The sequence below is a fragment of the Diadema setosum genome, chromosome 19 (genome assembly GCF_964275005.1).
Source record: "Diadema setosum chromosome 19, eeDiaSeto1, whole genome shotgun sequence".
Lineage (NCBI taxonomy): Eukaryota > Metazoa > Echinodermata > Echinoidea > Diadematoida > Diadematidae > Diadema > Diadema setosum.
In genome coordinates, this window is record NC_092703.1 from 34,838,924 (window position 1) to 34,855,522 (window position 16,599).

Here is a 16,599-nt window from a genome sequence, read left to right on the forward strand (position 1 = left end):
TCGTGTACCAGTCAACAACGAATTCTTAATGGCTACATCGCGGAAGGCGCAGTCTCCTTTTGGGAACGAAAACTGTAAAGGAGCATTCTGACGCATTGACAGATTTACGTATCAGGGAATATGATTTGTGCAAGGGATTGAATGAAACGTTTCGACTGCTTTATCACAATAGACATGATACAAGATGAAATTATACATCCTTAAGACGTCATCTGTTTTGCGAAGACGAAATAACACTGTCCAGATAGGCCCTAGGTAGGTGAATAGGTATATTGACAACTCACGTTACACTCGTAGTTAAAGGAATACCATAAGCACAAGGGGATGTGGACAAGTTCATCTTTTACATTAACTCCGTTTATGAGTCTGTAAGTGCCTCGTTTAATATCACAAAACCCTCTTTCTATTCTTACCCTTCGCAGACTTGTTTCGGTAATCAACATTTGCTGCTTTGGAAGAGAGCCAGCCATGAGCGAGGGACGAAACGTTGATAATCCGACTGGGGGCGCTCTTCTTCAGCATGTCTAGGAGTGCCATGGTGAGAACGAAGTGACCCACGTGGTTCGTTGCCATGACGATATCAAAGCCTTCAGAAGTCACGCTGTACTTTGTCCCGCCAATTCCTGACAAATAAATGTATTTAACGAGTTTACATTAGACATTCCTAGTAAATTTCTTCTAACCTCAGAATGAAAAATTGAGAAAAAAATTAATGTCACTGATCAACATTGATTATTATGTTGTATTAAAAAGATAATGAGCAAATCCATTGTCGTACAGGGCAATAGAAAAAACATCCACGTTGTCTGCAGTACAATTCTGAAAATGCAATTTTATAACTTTGAAGAGGAATAAAGAAATGTTTGCCTTCTTGATTAACTATTGATGAAAACAAGACACAAATAAGACAAAATGCCATTTTTCTTCTTTGTTCCGTGAAGTAAGGTGAAAAGAATGAGGATCGACATTATGTAAGATTCATTTCTGAGTGACTGCCTTTTCGCTGCATCCTGCGGACTTTTCTGCTTTAATTCACCTGCGTTGTTGATGAGGATATCGAGTCGGTCCTCCTCCTTCAAGATCTGATCAGCGAAAGCTCGAACCGACTTGAGGTCAGACGTATCCACCTGTTTGAAGACCACGTTGTCGCTTTCTGATCTCTGGCGGACCTCTGCCAGAGCTGCTTGGGCTTTGGTCGGGTTTCGACAAGCCATGATAACCCGCGCCCCTCGGCTGGCTAGGTCCACGGCCGTCTCGCGTCCAATACCAGCATTGGCACCTGGTGAGATATGATATTCGATCACATCTAAGACTTGAATTTAAAATTTTCTTGAAGGCAAAGGACTAAATACAAACATTACATAAAGTGTTTCGAGCCTGCTGTGAGTATAAAGTATTTGTGTTTGAACTTTTATCAAATCTGTGTTCGAGTTTTAATCAACTAAGGAGAGGAAAATAATCACTTTTGTTATACCCTCGACATGAAATACACATGATTGTAGCAAGAAGCCTCACCTCATCTATCACTTAACGACGCACTAAATACCATGTGAGGAACCCTTCGTTCAGATCTTTTGACAACCAGAACAAAATCAAATGAACAGAATTCAAAAAGCTTCTTAAAATTGAACATATAAGAAGAAAAAATTGTGGAACTCCACATAATTCACCAAAGAAACCGAAATCAGAACATTCTAATAAGGTAATCTTTTTCTCCTTTTTTCATAACAAAAACAAAACTGTGATTAAGATCATGTTTTTGTCTTGATTTAGCAACTAAAATTCGTCGTTATTTTGCTACTGAGAACTACAATGATCAATACCAGATAACATTGTCTTACAGATTTCATGCTAAAGAAGGAAATTTTGTGAAGAATTGTGAGAGAGAATTGTATAATGAAGTCTAGATTATGTTTGGGGTTATGACAGATTTCGCTGCTTTGCTGAAACAATCGGAATTTAAAAATCTTACAACTTTCTTCCAATTATAGGTCAGAATTCGACGAAATCACTATTATTCTGTTTGTTTCATTAATTAATAATAATAATAATAATAATAATAATAAGGTCTTAATTACCCAGGGTAGCCTCTTCAGTGATGCCACTGCTCTACCAGAGGGCCCTGCTATTATTATTACCCTAGCGTTGCCAGGTACCCATTTATACACCTGGGTCGAGAGGGACACAGTGGGTAAAATCATCTTGTCCAAGGACGTAAGCACTGGGCGGGATTCGAACTCGGGTCCTCCGATCGGGAGTCGGGAGTCCTATCCACTATGCCACAGCGCCCCACATTAATTGCTGTATATCTATTAAAGCCAACTATAAATGGCGCTGATTTTCGTTGCCCTTTTCAGGGCCTTCTCTGGACTATTTCTGAATCCATTAGTAGTCTTATCTAATAAGACATGATGAATCTCCTGCAGTGCTGAGCAAATATTAATCCATTATAGTGATATGAAGAGGTCAGAGTACAACTATGTAATTTAACAAGATAACTGTTTGTTTTAGCTCCACTTTTAGAAGAACACAAGCCGCAAGCTTCTATTTTGAGCATTAATACATGTTTACACGGAGAAACACACACACACACACACACACACACACACACACACACACACACAGACATTTTGGTGAAGGGTTTTATACTGAACATACACATATATTGAATCAAGCTTGTGGTTGAGCTTTAAAGGGGGTATTCCACCGGGCTTGAAACTAGTTCGCGACTAGTTCGCAACTCCAGATTTTGCTAGTTGCAGATACGTCTCCACGACGTCTCCGAGACACGTCTCCGAGACGTCTCCTGAAAATTACAGAGTCTCCGAGGAGTCGCAAGAAATTTAAACATGTTCGATTTTTCGCGAAGTCTCCGCGACGTCTCCGAGACGTCTCCATCAGTTGCGGAGACGTCGCGGAGACTAATTATATCCGCGACTGCTGAGACGTCTCCGCAATTTCTCAGAGACGTCTCAGAAACGTCGCCGAGACCTGCTGGAGACCAGAAAAACTGTTGAGAGGTCGCGGAGACGTCTCCGCGACTCTATTTGACGATGTTTGACCTACTTTAGAAACCACGTGACAATCTGCGTGCTGACATCCTGCCTAGATCAAGTCAGGTGATCCTGCAACGGCTCCGTCATACTGTATTTGAAATTTTTTGACACCTGCCATAACTCGTCTCGGAGACATCTCCTTGGTGAGACCGCAATCCATTTTTATGTTGGAGACGTCTCCGCGACTGGTAAGTTGGAGACGTCGCGGAGACGTCTCCATTTGTGAGACACTAGCTTTACAGAAGATAAGTCTCAAGAATGGGAAAAATTTTATTCTGTTCACCAGTATGACCAAAAAATTTGTATCCATCGACGATTCCCTTCAGAAATTTCTTTAAGAAGTCACAGTTAATTTTCACGGAATAATATACAGGGGCAGTGTAACGAGGGGGGGGGGTGGGGCTGAGAGGGCTGCAGCCCCTCCCCCACCCCACCCCCTGTTTATGCTCGTAAAAAAAAAAAACACACACACACACACACAAAGCAAAAAAAAACTGTAACTTTCCCAAAAAAATCCGTCCTTAGATTTTCCCGTCTAAGCCTGTGGGGGGGGGGGGGGGAGGGGGGGGGGGACTTTGACCTTTCCCCACTCCGTCTTACAGCACCTCCCCTCCCCCCCCCCCCCCCCCACACACACACACACCCGGGTAAACGTTACGTGACTCCTGCTCTGTATGTATTTCATTTCCCTAGTATGACGTGCATTGCATGACAGTATCACTTACACAATATGATATACATATAGGCCTATACTGTTTGTACACGCGTACATGATCATGTTGTTTGACGAGTTCTCATAATCAAATGGTTGCTGACCAGCTTTGAATTGAGGACAACGTTAATACATTTTGTGTGTGTGCATTTGTGTTGGTAACTCTTTTTTTTTCCGTTTGTGCAGACGGCAGATCTAAACCTCGGCTTTTTCATTTTAACGCCGAATTTTGTTGAATGGATTCCAGGGAATCATGTACACTCTACGTAGTGTACTCTATAGAGTTCCATGCATGTGCCAAACAAGTGCCAAAGAGAAGTAGAGTTCTCCCCATTCCCATGGAATGTTTGATCTTCGGCGAATAAACAGACGTATTACGTAACCAGACTATTCAACTGGAGCTCATATACTCTTTCACCATAAAATGCACACTAGCTGCTCGTCGTCATGTATCATTGTTCGGTACGACTGTTAGAAATAAGCCACCGAAACCATAGTAGGCTACACACCTCCTTCTTAAAGCAGAGCTCGTGTTTGACAATTGGTTTAAACCAGCATTATCTTATGAAGAATTACTAGTAGAACACATCGCTAAAGCTAGGGAAAAGCGGAGTCAAGAATCATTAATGGATCCAGGAATTCCGTTAAAAAAAGGGGGAGGGCGCAAAAATATTTCTAGCGCTATTTCCTGGTTTAATCAGCTGACAAGCATAAAAAAGGCTCCCGTCCATAATTTTTTTTCGTTTCTCCTTTCGCAATCATCGCTGGATAATCGCCACAACCATTTGCGATGTCACAGCAGTGGTACGATAGATAGAAAAAATAGAATGCGACATATTTTCATTTTTCCATTCTCATGTCTGAACACTTAATTGGTTTATCTCTTGATGAAGGCAGGGGTGGCAACATCATCCCGACATTATCTTATTAGCAGGTAAAGAAGAAAAAAATGTTTTGTGAAATTCTCTCTGGTTTCTTCATAGATCCATTGTCATACCACGAATTGATGAAGCCATTTTATCTAGCAATGACACTGATTTTTTTTTTTTTTTTTTGTAAAGAATTCTGAAAATTCTTTCACTCTTGAACACATCTTCAAAGATTTCTCATGCTTAACTGTGTTGATATTCCTGTAAGTTTGAGGCAAAGTTCAGTTTAAGAATTACAACAAATGACTGGTCTGCCGTATATAACTCTTCTGCTAAACTCACCATCGAAAGTTAATATGAATCACACAATTCTACTAAAAATGCTTGGTCAAAGGTTTCCCTGACGCATGTAGATTTGTATTGCAAGTGAAATCAGTTTTCATGACGCAGGTTACCCGACCTGTATCTTACCTGTAATGATGACAGTTTTACCATCGAGACGAGCCTTGCTTTTAACCCGCCTGGTCCCTCCATAGAACCACACCCAGTACGCCCCGTACGAAGCAACGAGAAATCCGACAGCACCTGCCGCGATGCGAACCTGTAAAGGAGCGGCGTGGAAAGCCTCTATTCCCCGCTCTCCGACCTCTCGGAGATAGGTAAGTGCGTCTTTGACCGCCTCCATTGCAAATCTGAAGCTTGTGGGACAAAGCGCAGCTTCACAGGGTCTGATGTGGGTTAAAACGCAGCACTACATGTATCATTATCTGACCACAGTGACGATTTCCGATGGACATTCCTCCTGATAAGCTGCACTTTAAACAGATCAGTTTACCGCGTCCTTAAATTCACAGTTTAGAGGTTTTCAGCTATAAATATTTGAAGAGAGAAATGAAAGATGAGGAAGATCGAGTTATCGGTTTTTGGAGACTCCCAGGGTTACCTCGTTGTGGATAGGGAGCTCTAAAATGGGAAAAGATGCTCCAATCGATGTGTGTAAATGATGGAAGGGGAAGTGCTTATCCAATCACACACACACACACACACACATACACACACACACGCACACATACACACATACACACGTGAAGGAATTAATATACATCACTGTATTTCAGTTATCTCCACACATTCACTTGTTTACATATCCACAAGGCTAAGAAGAGCACCGTACAGAAAGTGATATGGGAACGTTATTGAATAGTGGATGGAGAGACTCTTTATCATAGACCTTCTTTGTTCAAATCATGCAGGTTGCTTACATCATCGCACAGTCTTTTATCCGCTCTTTACATTTCGCTGTATAGGAGACGTTTGCTCATACACTTGAAGGGCAACCTGTCGTCCAGGCCTTCATGTCGTTAATAAATCGTATCACCATGTCAGCAACAACAACAACATCATCATCATCAAAATCAACAACAAACAAACAAACGAACAAAAAAAGAATACACATAGTAACTGCCTCCAGTCTACAAGGCAAAGTATCGGTACTGTTGATGTATTTTCACGCTAATACATGCTGTACACATAACTCCGTACCAAGTTTTTCTGCATAAGGCTTTGCAACATAATGCTGCCATGTGTATTTCAACAATACTGCCCTCAACGACACAATGTTTTCTATTACATGTATTATTCCAAGAAGAGGGAGTAATAAGCCAGTTCGGAGTTCCACTTTGCGCATGAGCAGAAACAAGGTCATTCGGACCAACATGCATGTTGGTTTTTAAATTCACTCGGATAAGCATCTGTGATGTAATGATTATTCATGTAATCCTTATAAATGCCGCTTGCCAGCACATCCACCTGACAGCAAAAGTGGTATTTGGCAATATCAATAGAAAGACGTTGTTAATACATTCAACGCAAAATAATGAAATGAATGCTTTCCCATGTGCTACTTGACGGATCATTCTGGTCATCTGGTGTATACAAGTTCATTCTTTGTTTGAACAGGATCAATGAATTCCATAAATTGTTACGTAAAGCTTATGCATTATGTCGCTCTCAAAACGAATGAAGTGCCCCTAACCGACTGAGAAAAAAGAAAGGTCATTCGGACCAATGTGCCCATGAGCTAACTCCGAACTGGCTTATTTCTCCTAATGCACTGCAAGAAGCCAAGATGTTCAAATGGATGGCTGAATTTAAAGACATACAGTGTATGTGTGGAAAGTATTTTATACAGCACTGACTATCGAGTCATTGACGTTTCCATACCTCATTATATAAACCCCAGAAAATATTACAATATCACTAACAAAAAACAAAACACAATAAAACACCATTGTTTATATCATAATTACAGTATCTTTATTACTATTTTTGTGGGGGCTACAATACATACAGATAACCAGAAGTCTGCAGATTACAAATGTATTTCTTTTCCCTTTGATTTCTGATTCATCCCCAGCAAATGATATGAGCAGGGTCAGACACTGAAGCTTTTTAAATGGGAAGATCCTAAGATCGAATATGTTAGCCAAGATTGAAATTCCTAGCTGAATGGCTGGATGTTGTTATTGTTGTTGTTTTTTAAAGCACAGTGACCTTTGACCTCGTCCTTCGCTCTCACATCCCAATCATTTTAGAGAAATCACTGTCCTTTCACTTCCACCCTTTTTATCAAATTATACTACCACTGGACATTCACAGAGAATATTCCATCAGCACTGCAAAATGCCTCTTTCATCCAAAGTTCATTCATCTTTGACTTTTGACCTTTGACCAAGAGGAATTTGGCCCAGAATTCAATCAGCACATCTAAACCTCACTTGGCAAACCCAGGCCTGGTACTACAAAAATCCAATGAGTGGTTTTCCTTCAATCGCAAGAATGAGACATGGGATAGCTGAACACTGGACGGATAGATTGACAATCAAAAATCATAATGCCTCCAGCACTCTTCTGTGTGAAGATTGGATAAAAACAGAACAAAAAATTGTTCAACATTATTTCAGTCTGCAAAAGTACTTGGCTTCCAGAAATAAATTTACATGAATATCTTCATTGAAGTCTGAAATTTTGGAGTTGGCTGAAATGTTATCTGTACAAATTGTATATCATTTCAACTGCCTTTGACAGAAACATTACCTACAAGGAGGAAAACTTTGCACAGATGCATCTTGAACCTGGCATCTTTACACAACATTATGTACATTGTAGTCATGAGCTATAGTTCCTTTCAGGTCATACCTCTAGTACCAGAACATAGAATACAAATCAGAACTACAGACATGTATAAGACATATCACAGATGGCAAGGTGTTGCAATTTTGATGTCTGTTTTTTTGAATAGCTGGATGTCTCAACTATGAAAGAGTGCCACCTACCATACAATGAGGCAAAACATGAAGTTACACTTACTTCTGTCTTACTTCCCCTGTAATATCTGCCTCTGGCAAATGAATACCCGTATTCACAGTGTCTTTACTAAGGACCACAATTCCGTTCCTGTAATATCTTCCACTGACATGTGACTACTTGCAGTGTCTTCACTCCAGAAAACAACTCCTATGTCATGATGTCAGCACACTTATGAGAAGAACATTAAGGTCTGCATAGATACACATGTATTGCACACTTTTCTGATACAGGCACACAAGTCAAACGAGGGCGCTGTTTGGAGGCTGCTATAGATTGCTCCATTCCTCTCAAGAGGCAGTAGTAGCCTTCCTGTAACTCATGATTTTTGAGACAGACCCCTGGATTCGACCAATCACAACGGAGCATGCCCCTAGCCAGACTGTGATACCCACGGATCCAGGGATGCCACAGGGAAAGGATAGAAGTCTACCAAGCGGCCAGCACCACTCCTCAGGTAGCAAGATGACTGGCTCATATCGATACGTCCACACCAACCACAAAATCCCCACAGTCTGCAAATAAAATATAATCACAGCAGCACACACACACAAAAAAAATTAGAGAATGGTGACATAATACAAGTTATATTCAAGAAATTCATGATTGTGAAAAAAACTCACATTTCATTTGCCCTTCTTCAAAAGATCCCTTTATAGCTGTATTTGAAAGTGTGAATTACAACGTTGAACATGTAAATGATTTGTGAAAAATGTTTCATTCTCAAGCATTTCTAAAAGTTTGTCACACAAGACTCATGATCTTTAAATATCACACACTCTTGTAAATCGACACTACACTACATGTATCAAAATATCATTGATGAAAGATACCCGATAATCTGCAATAATTATTTCATCTTTTTAGTGCTTGTTTTTCATTACATTCAACAGGCACAAAAGATATAACATGAGGAGGATGTTTAGCTCTGGACTTTGGGGATGAGGGTGGGGGAGAAATACATGTACTCCTACAGTAGAATGCTGAAATTCTGACCATTTAAGTTTGTAACTTTTAATGGTAAACATAAATGAAACCATAATCCATGATCTTTAAATACTTTCAAATGAAATGATGTCCTCACATTTTGTGTATTGAGAATGACGCACATATATTTCTTAAGAGCAATTAAAAGAAATTATGGTCTACATCAACCTATTGCTTTATGGTTACAGATACTCATGCATGACTGAGCACTTTGACTATAATGAAGTCCAAGGTATTGACCAAGGAAATGTTGAACTCACATAAATTGCATTCAAAGCCAGTGATATCCCCCAGCTGATGGTGAACCTTGTAGCAACTTGGGAATTTTCTGGGTAGAAAGACAGAGAGAGATAGATAGATTAGTTCACTAAAGGGTGCTCCCATTACAACAAACAAGGTTATTACACAATTTCATTACAACAAAGTAAAAATTCATGTCCAAAATTATTATTATCAAAATCTATGGTGCCAACTCCCTTTGGTTATAAAACAATGAAATTCCTATATTACAAAAGAAAACTGCCGGTCCCAAGGACTTCAGTATAACTGGAGTTGCTTGTACAGTGGATTCCTGTTATATCGAAATTTTATAACAACCGAACAAAAAAAACAATAAAAAAGAACATACATGTAGAGCTGAAAAGGTTGGAGCCTAAATTTTTACTTAGTTGTATGTAGTTAGAACTTTGTTATAACCTTATTCTTTCAATAGGAGTGCACTGTGTACTGTGGTCTGGTGTCACAAATCATTGTCTACATTGGAAAAATGAACATCACTGCCATGACATTGATTCCCTTGTGGTGTATTCTTCACTGGCAGTTTCACACACACACACATCAATTCACATATCTCCCTCTCTGCTGTGTTAAGATTATCTTAAAATTTTTAACCAATAACTAAAAGTCATCACTCAAATGGACACTGTGGAACATAAGAATTATTATGTATACACATTTATGCAAGCATTACGTATGTATAATACACATTTATGCAAGCATTATGTATACACATTTATGCAAGCACAAACATGTTAACACACATGCATACACAGACACACACACACACAAAAAGAAAACAACAAAAAAGGAGTAAAGGCAGTTGATGCATAGGAATGCAATGAGCCAGTCTTAGATTTGAGTTACTGTAAGTTTGTAAATGAAGTCACCTTGAAATCTTGTAATTTAGTAACCAGCAAATTATCTGATGAACCAAATTAACATGTTGCTCAGAGATAGGGTGTAGTATATGATACAGAGCTACTACTTGATCATGGTGCAGGGGAAAAACACATTAGTATCGAAAATGGCTATAATTATAACTACATTGTATCTCAATTCATTGTTATTAGTATCACTATAATTAGTATCATTATTACATGCAGTAGTACAATGTAGTTGGACTATCATCATTACTATTATCATCTCTGTACTTTTACTTTTTTTTTTTTTACTTTTCCGGAACGATGGTGTAGGACAGAGCCTGTTCATCGATCAGGTAGAGTTATCTCTTGATGCTCTCTTTCCAATCAAGCAATTGTCCAGCGCTGTTACCCTTCTAATACAATTAACAGCTCAACTTCTATTGCGTATTTGTGTTATTACCAAAAATGGCCTATGGCAGGAGTTGACAGCTACTGGAGACCAAGAGCATGTATTATGTACCAATACACATACATGAAATGACTATAATCAGTCATAATCAAACACAACACCTTTCCAGTACTTGTCTAGCCTATTCTTAAAGGCATTTATGGAACAAGCAGAGACCACTTCTTCTGGGAGAGAGTTCCACATACCAACAACTCTGTTAGCAAAGAAATACTTTCTGACATCTAACCTTGCAAACCGTTTTCCCAGTTTCATGGAATGACCACGTGTTCGTCCATTACTATTATGAGAGAACATGTCAACCTTTGTGTGATAGTGTCCATGTAGATACTTGTACACATCAATCATGTCCCCTCTTTTTCGCCTGTAACTGAGAGATGGCAGTGAAAGGTGGCGTAGACGTTCAGAGTAGGACAAATGCCTAATCCCAGGAATCATTTTAGTCGCCCTTCTCTGAACACTTTCAAGTCTTCTTTGTTCACCTAGCTTGAAAGGTGACCACACAGCTTGACCATATTCCAAGATGGGTCTCACAATGCCTTTAAACAAAAGCCTAACAGTATCCTCATCCAAATATACAAAGGATCTCCTTATAATTCTTAACAGCTTATTTGACTTTGCAACAGCTTGGGAAATATGGTCCTTGAATGTCAATTGTGAGTCCACTAAAACACCCAAATCCTTCTCAGCTTTTGTTTGAGCCAAGACAATTGTGTCAGACCCTTTCTTCATGACATATTGGGAGTCTGAACATGACCGACCAATTTTCATTACAACACATTTGTCAGGGTGGAAACGAAGCTGCCATCTATCTGCCCATGACTCAAGTGCCTCTAAGTCCTCTTGCAGCTGCTCAGTAGCTCCTGGCTTATCTGAGCGCACATACAACTTTGTGTCATCTGCAAAGAGTTTTGAGCTAGACCGAACACATGTTGGGAGGTCATTTATGTACACTACAAACAGAATCGGGCCAAGTACACTCCCTTGTGGTACTCCACTTGAGACAGCTGACCAACCTGATTTCTGACCACTGACCACGACCCTTTGGCGTCTGCCAAGTAAAAAAGATCTAATCCAAGCAAGGACTTTGCCCTGAATGCCATATGCCTCCAATTTAATGACTTTACTAGTTGTATCAGGAAAGTTTTTGTAGAATTACACCTGTTCTGTATGAAACAAGTTAAATCATGAATTCGTGTTACAAAAATATCAGTAAATGCAAAGAGGAAATAACGTAAGTAATGTTTCTCTCTGGATTACTCATTATTTGGATTCCAGTCTCTGAAAAAATAAAAGGGAAGTGCAATGCATTTCCATGGGTTTACTCACTTAGTGACTTCAACTCCTCTTTTAGCTTGGTAATTTTCCGCTCCAACTTGGCATACTTGGCAAACTCATCCTTCATGCTGATACTAGACTGCTGGTCTTGAAGGAGCTGAAGAGCCTCTCTTTTCTCGATTTCAATCTTGGAAACAGTTTTCAGTTGTTGAGAGATCTGTTGGAATGAGGAATGGGCTTATTTAGATCTTAACTTCCTTGGGATCCTACATGTACCGGTACATGTTAAATACATGTTACTAATCTCACATTTACATGATAAATGATTAAATGAGACACATGTTTTTTGACAGTACCATAAGAATAATGTTAGTTTCACATTGATTCACACTTGATCCACCACTTGTATAATTTACTCCACAAGCGTTGCACTTTTTTTTTAAATTCTTGTGTATTCCAACTCGTTATAGTCACTGCAAGCCGTTGTGGCTTTTATGGGACACTTTTTTCTTTCACTTTCCTTCACTTCTCTTTTCTTGTTCTCTTTTTTAAGGCTGATTTTTTTTTTTTTTTTTTAAAGTCGGACTTGTTACCGCTGTGTTGTGTTACATTTGTGAATTAAGTTGTATTTCAGCATTTTTAAATGTATACAGTCATAGATCCCTATATTGTAAATATTGAAAGAAATGAAGAGTTCTATGCTCTCAATCATCATCACCATCAATAGGCTGGACATTGCTGGATACACGACACAGGTGACCATTCTTCCTACTGATCCTGAGGACCCTGCGTACATGGAACTCTCTACCAATAGACATTGTAGTACATGTACGATGTACAATGTGTACAAAGGCTCCATCAGCAGTAACCCTGTTGGGGGCACTATAACTACATGTAGTCTTGGGTCGCTGTTGCGGTTACATCAGCAGTAACTATACACAGCCCTGTCGCTGTACAAAAGTGTCATCCACAGAAGCATTTTCATTGAATTGAATACTGACAAATATGCAGTGGCTAAACCCAGAACAAGTCCAAGATTTTTACTTGCACTTTACACATGTAGCTATAAATAGGGCATTCTATACTTCACTTCCTTTTTTGTGACACTCAAATGAATCATCTGCAAGAATCTTCATTCAAGATTGAAGCAGACAGATAATAAAAAAGAAGAAGATCTGGGAAGAAGATATGTGTACAGTGTAATGTCATCTTTACTAACACTACAGTAAATTCACACTTGCTGTATAGTGACTGTACATGCACTTATGCAATGCATTTTAATGCTGAATCTTTAGATCTTATTGGTTGTTCTCTCTGCATCTTGCTCTTGGGTGAGCTAGCTGCTGAGCCGAGCCAGACTAGGGCCGGGTACGGGTCTCCAGTAGGACCTAGATAGACTCTATTCTACTACTTGAGTAATATTGCCTATTTTGTTATTGGCCATTTGCCAGTAGAACTTGGTTTCATCTGTTCATTAAAACTTAAGACCTGTCACAGCTCACAGCAGAGGGAGCATATGGAATTTGGCATATTCTCTATAAACAGTGACAAACTCAGACGGAGTAACGGGTAAATGACTGATGTCTTTGAAATTATAATCATATAATACTAGTAGGGGCAAGCATGGTGTCACCGGACACCATATAGGTATTACCGGACACGCACATTTTTGCGTACTAATGACATTCTGTACGCACGAGACTTCGTAGATTAGCCTCACAGAACTTTGTGTTGACCGAAATCGCAAAAAACGCCACATAAAAATGTAAAAACACGAAAAAATTCACATTTTACCTCAAATTTATAGTTGAGTGACCCGCACCTCTTCGTAGTTAATATTTATGCATGTTTGAATCACATTTCACAACTGATTTTCTATGAAATCCCACTCACATACAGGAAAAATGCTGAAGATTCCAATAGAACCAAAAGTTCATTGATCGATATCGGAAATTTGTAGCTATCGTCCTCAAACGCGAACGATGCGGAATAGTTGTGCGCTAAGGGGCCCGCAACTCATCACCCGCGCGTGCAGCTCCCATAGACAAAGCACGTAAACTAGAAATAGAGTCTACCCAGTTGTCGATTTTCTCACAAGGTTTTATTGCGTGAACTGTTCAAAATGTTCAAGACAGACATTTTACCGTAAAATACGAAATTTGAGCCTCATTTGCCGATGTTTTCTTTGTCATCCGCTCGGTGAGAATGTGTACGGTGATTTGTGGGATAAATTGTGATTCTGGTGCAAGGATTAGGTGCGAAAGATGTCAATTATTTCATTGCAAAAATCGTGTCCGGTAATACAATGCGATTTTGCACCGCGCAAAAAGACAACTTTTTGAGAGGGTTATGTTTGAAGCATATTTTCTAAAAACTGGAGTGAACAATTGACATTAGTTGGCTGAATTCGTAATTTCCAGGAGTCTGTGAATAAGTGATGTTATTTTTAGCCGAAATTTCATCCTCTTAGTAAGGAATTCAAAGCCACGAAAAAGAGCGTCCGGTAATTGGATGTACTACCCTACTAATACTATTAATAGATCTCCACCAGCGACGAACAATGCATGCAGAGGTAGCATGTCTACTGACAAATATTACAGTATGTGGGACTGCACTATTCAGCTGCCATTAGCTGCTGCTACATAGAGTAGCCTAAGTGCTAGTCCATATCACCACGAAAACGTTTGCAACATTAAAGAACCACGCTGCATACAAAACATGACACTTACCTTCTTTGATAGAATGGGAATGCAACGGCGATAAAAGTGAATTACAGCGACATAACAGAAAATCACCAGAGCCAAGGGCGCTGCCATCTTTGATGACGTCGCGTTGCGTCAAATTCGCTTGTACCATCTAATCATCATACTGTGCTAGTGTTACATGTAGGTAGCGGGGCCAAGGGACCATCGCACAATTGAGGGTGGGGGGGGGGGGGGGGGGCACTGTTCTGACGGGGGGGGGGGGAGGGGGCTTCATTTGAGAGAATGGTGGTAGGCCTATGCTGTGTCTTTAATAGTACTGTAACCAATGGAACATATGAAAATTTGGTTGAGTTTTTCATGCAGCCATTGATATACAAAATCAAATAGGCCTATTTTCAGTGACAAAGAAATGCTTTTATAATTTAACATTAATAACGATTTGGAGTAGATATTGAAAACATTACATATAACTGAACAGGGAAATTTAATCTATGGCATGCCATGTTGACCGCGACTCTAAGATCGTCTTAGATTCCTTGTAAAAAGCCCCTTGCTTGATGTGGTACAAAATTGACTTGTGTGATCTCTGTCGAAAAAAAGGCCACATTACCGGATACTAAGTGTGTATACATGTAGGCCTTTTGCCAACTTGAAGGGGAAAAAAACACCGATTCCGAAAGACTCGATCCAGGTTGGAGTATTAATCATGGGCGTAAATCCCGGGGGGATGGGGGGATATATCCCCCCCCCCCTGAAATGGAGGAGGGGGGATGGCCTGTACAATCATCCCCCCCCCCCTGAATTTTGAAGAAAAAAAAATGGAGGAAGCAGAAATGTGATTGTATCAATTTTGGCATATTGCATGACGTTTGTACGCCGGCCTTCAGACAGGTAACAGAGCTGAACAGTATTCTATCTTGTAGGAAATTGAATGCATAATTTTCTCAAGCGCTCGCTCGCTTCGCTCGCTCGCGGACATGGACATGCGGGTCTTACTCAAGGAACGATCATTTACATAACTTTACATAATAAATACATTCCGAACATTCGTTTCCCATCGGAAGTCCGGTATACGTAACCAGGGTCTGCCTAGAAAAGAATGCGATGGTCTATTGTATAAGGTTGCATGCTACAGCAGACTCTAAGGCTGCGTTCACATAGAAGTATACTATTCGGGTATTCGGGCTCGTTTTTCGAGGGCACGCGAATAGCTTGAATCGAACCGATAGGATTTCCTCACACCGGTTCACATAAGAGGGCACTATTCGAAAGTACGAATAGCTGCGAAAAGTGTAGCAAAGTGGGAATCGACCTTGTTCGATTTTCTTGCAGCGTATACCGTCTCTCGTTTATGAACTAATGACAATTTTGGTCTGGATTTGCCCTTTAGCAAAAATAAGCATGTAGACTGACATTATGATGCAGTTTAGAAATTGTTAATAAGATTTGCTGCGATGTAGGAGGAAGAAATCCTCACTACATGGGATGGTGAGTTGACGGTGCGGGTGATGGTGTATTCGGTGCTCGAATAGCGAATAGCGAATAGCGAATAGCGAATACTTCTATGAACGCAGCCTCAAAATCACGTTTGATGTATGAGGACGGTAAGTAGAAAACACACACTCACACAAGAGAAAGGATGGAAAAAAAAGATATGCACTGTAACTTCAGGCAAGGTCAGCTATATGACTGGGAATAAAGGTCTTGAAGGAGAAAGTCTTACTCTAGGGAATGCTATCTACATAACTTTGCATAACAAATACATTCCGAACATTCGTTCGTTATCAGATGTTCGCGGTACGTCAGGATCTGCCTAGAAAAGAACGCGATACAGCAGACTCTAACATCGAAATCATTATCATTACATAAAACAAAAAAAAAGTGAGGAAAAAATAATATGCACTATCATTTCAAGCAAAAACAGCCGTATGACTGGGAGCAAAGGTATTGAAGGAAAGAGAAGAAAAAAAAAGTCCGGAAAAAGTTGTCATATCAAGCATGCGTCAAGATATGCTGGA

At 39.8% G+C, this 16,599-nt stretch overlaps 2 protein-coding genes across 2 annotated transcripts in view; both read right to left on the reverse strand.

Moving 5' to 3' along the window:
• The window catches only part of LOC140242469 (retinol dehydrogenase 12-like), a 10,211-nt gene extending 4,611 nt beyond the window's left edge, over positions 1-5,600 (reverse strand). The window contains exons 1-3 of the mRNA XM_072322202.1: positions 5,109-5,600; positions 1,037-1,279; positions 414-623 (exon numbers count right to left, since the gene is read on the reverse strand). Of these exons, the coding sequence (XP_072178303.1) occupies positions 414-623; positions 1,037-1,279; positions 5,109-5,322 (667 nt within the window). The 5' untranslated portion in view covers positions 5,323-5,600. The remainder of the gene's footprint in view (positions 1-413; positions 624-1,036; positions 1,280-5,108) is intronic.
• Positions 5,601-5,876: 276 nt separating this feature from the next.
• Positions 5,877-14,724, reverse strand: LOC140242662 (guided entry of tail-anchored proteins factor 1-like). Its single transcript, XM_072322420.1, has 4 exons — positions 14,606-14,724; positions 11,928-12,093; positions 9,251-9,318; positions 5,877-8,518 (listed from the first exon to the last, which is right to left on the reverse strand). The coding sequence occupies exons 1-4, from the start codon at positions 14,690-14,692 to the stop codon at positions 8,294-8,296; spliced, it is 546 nt and encodes a 181-aa protein (XP_072178521.1). The 5' UTR covers positions 14,693-14,724; the 3' UTR covers positions 5,877-8,293.
• Positions 14,725-16,599: the final 1,875 nt, after the last annotated feature.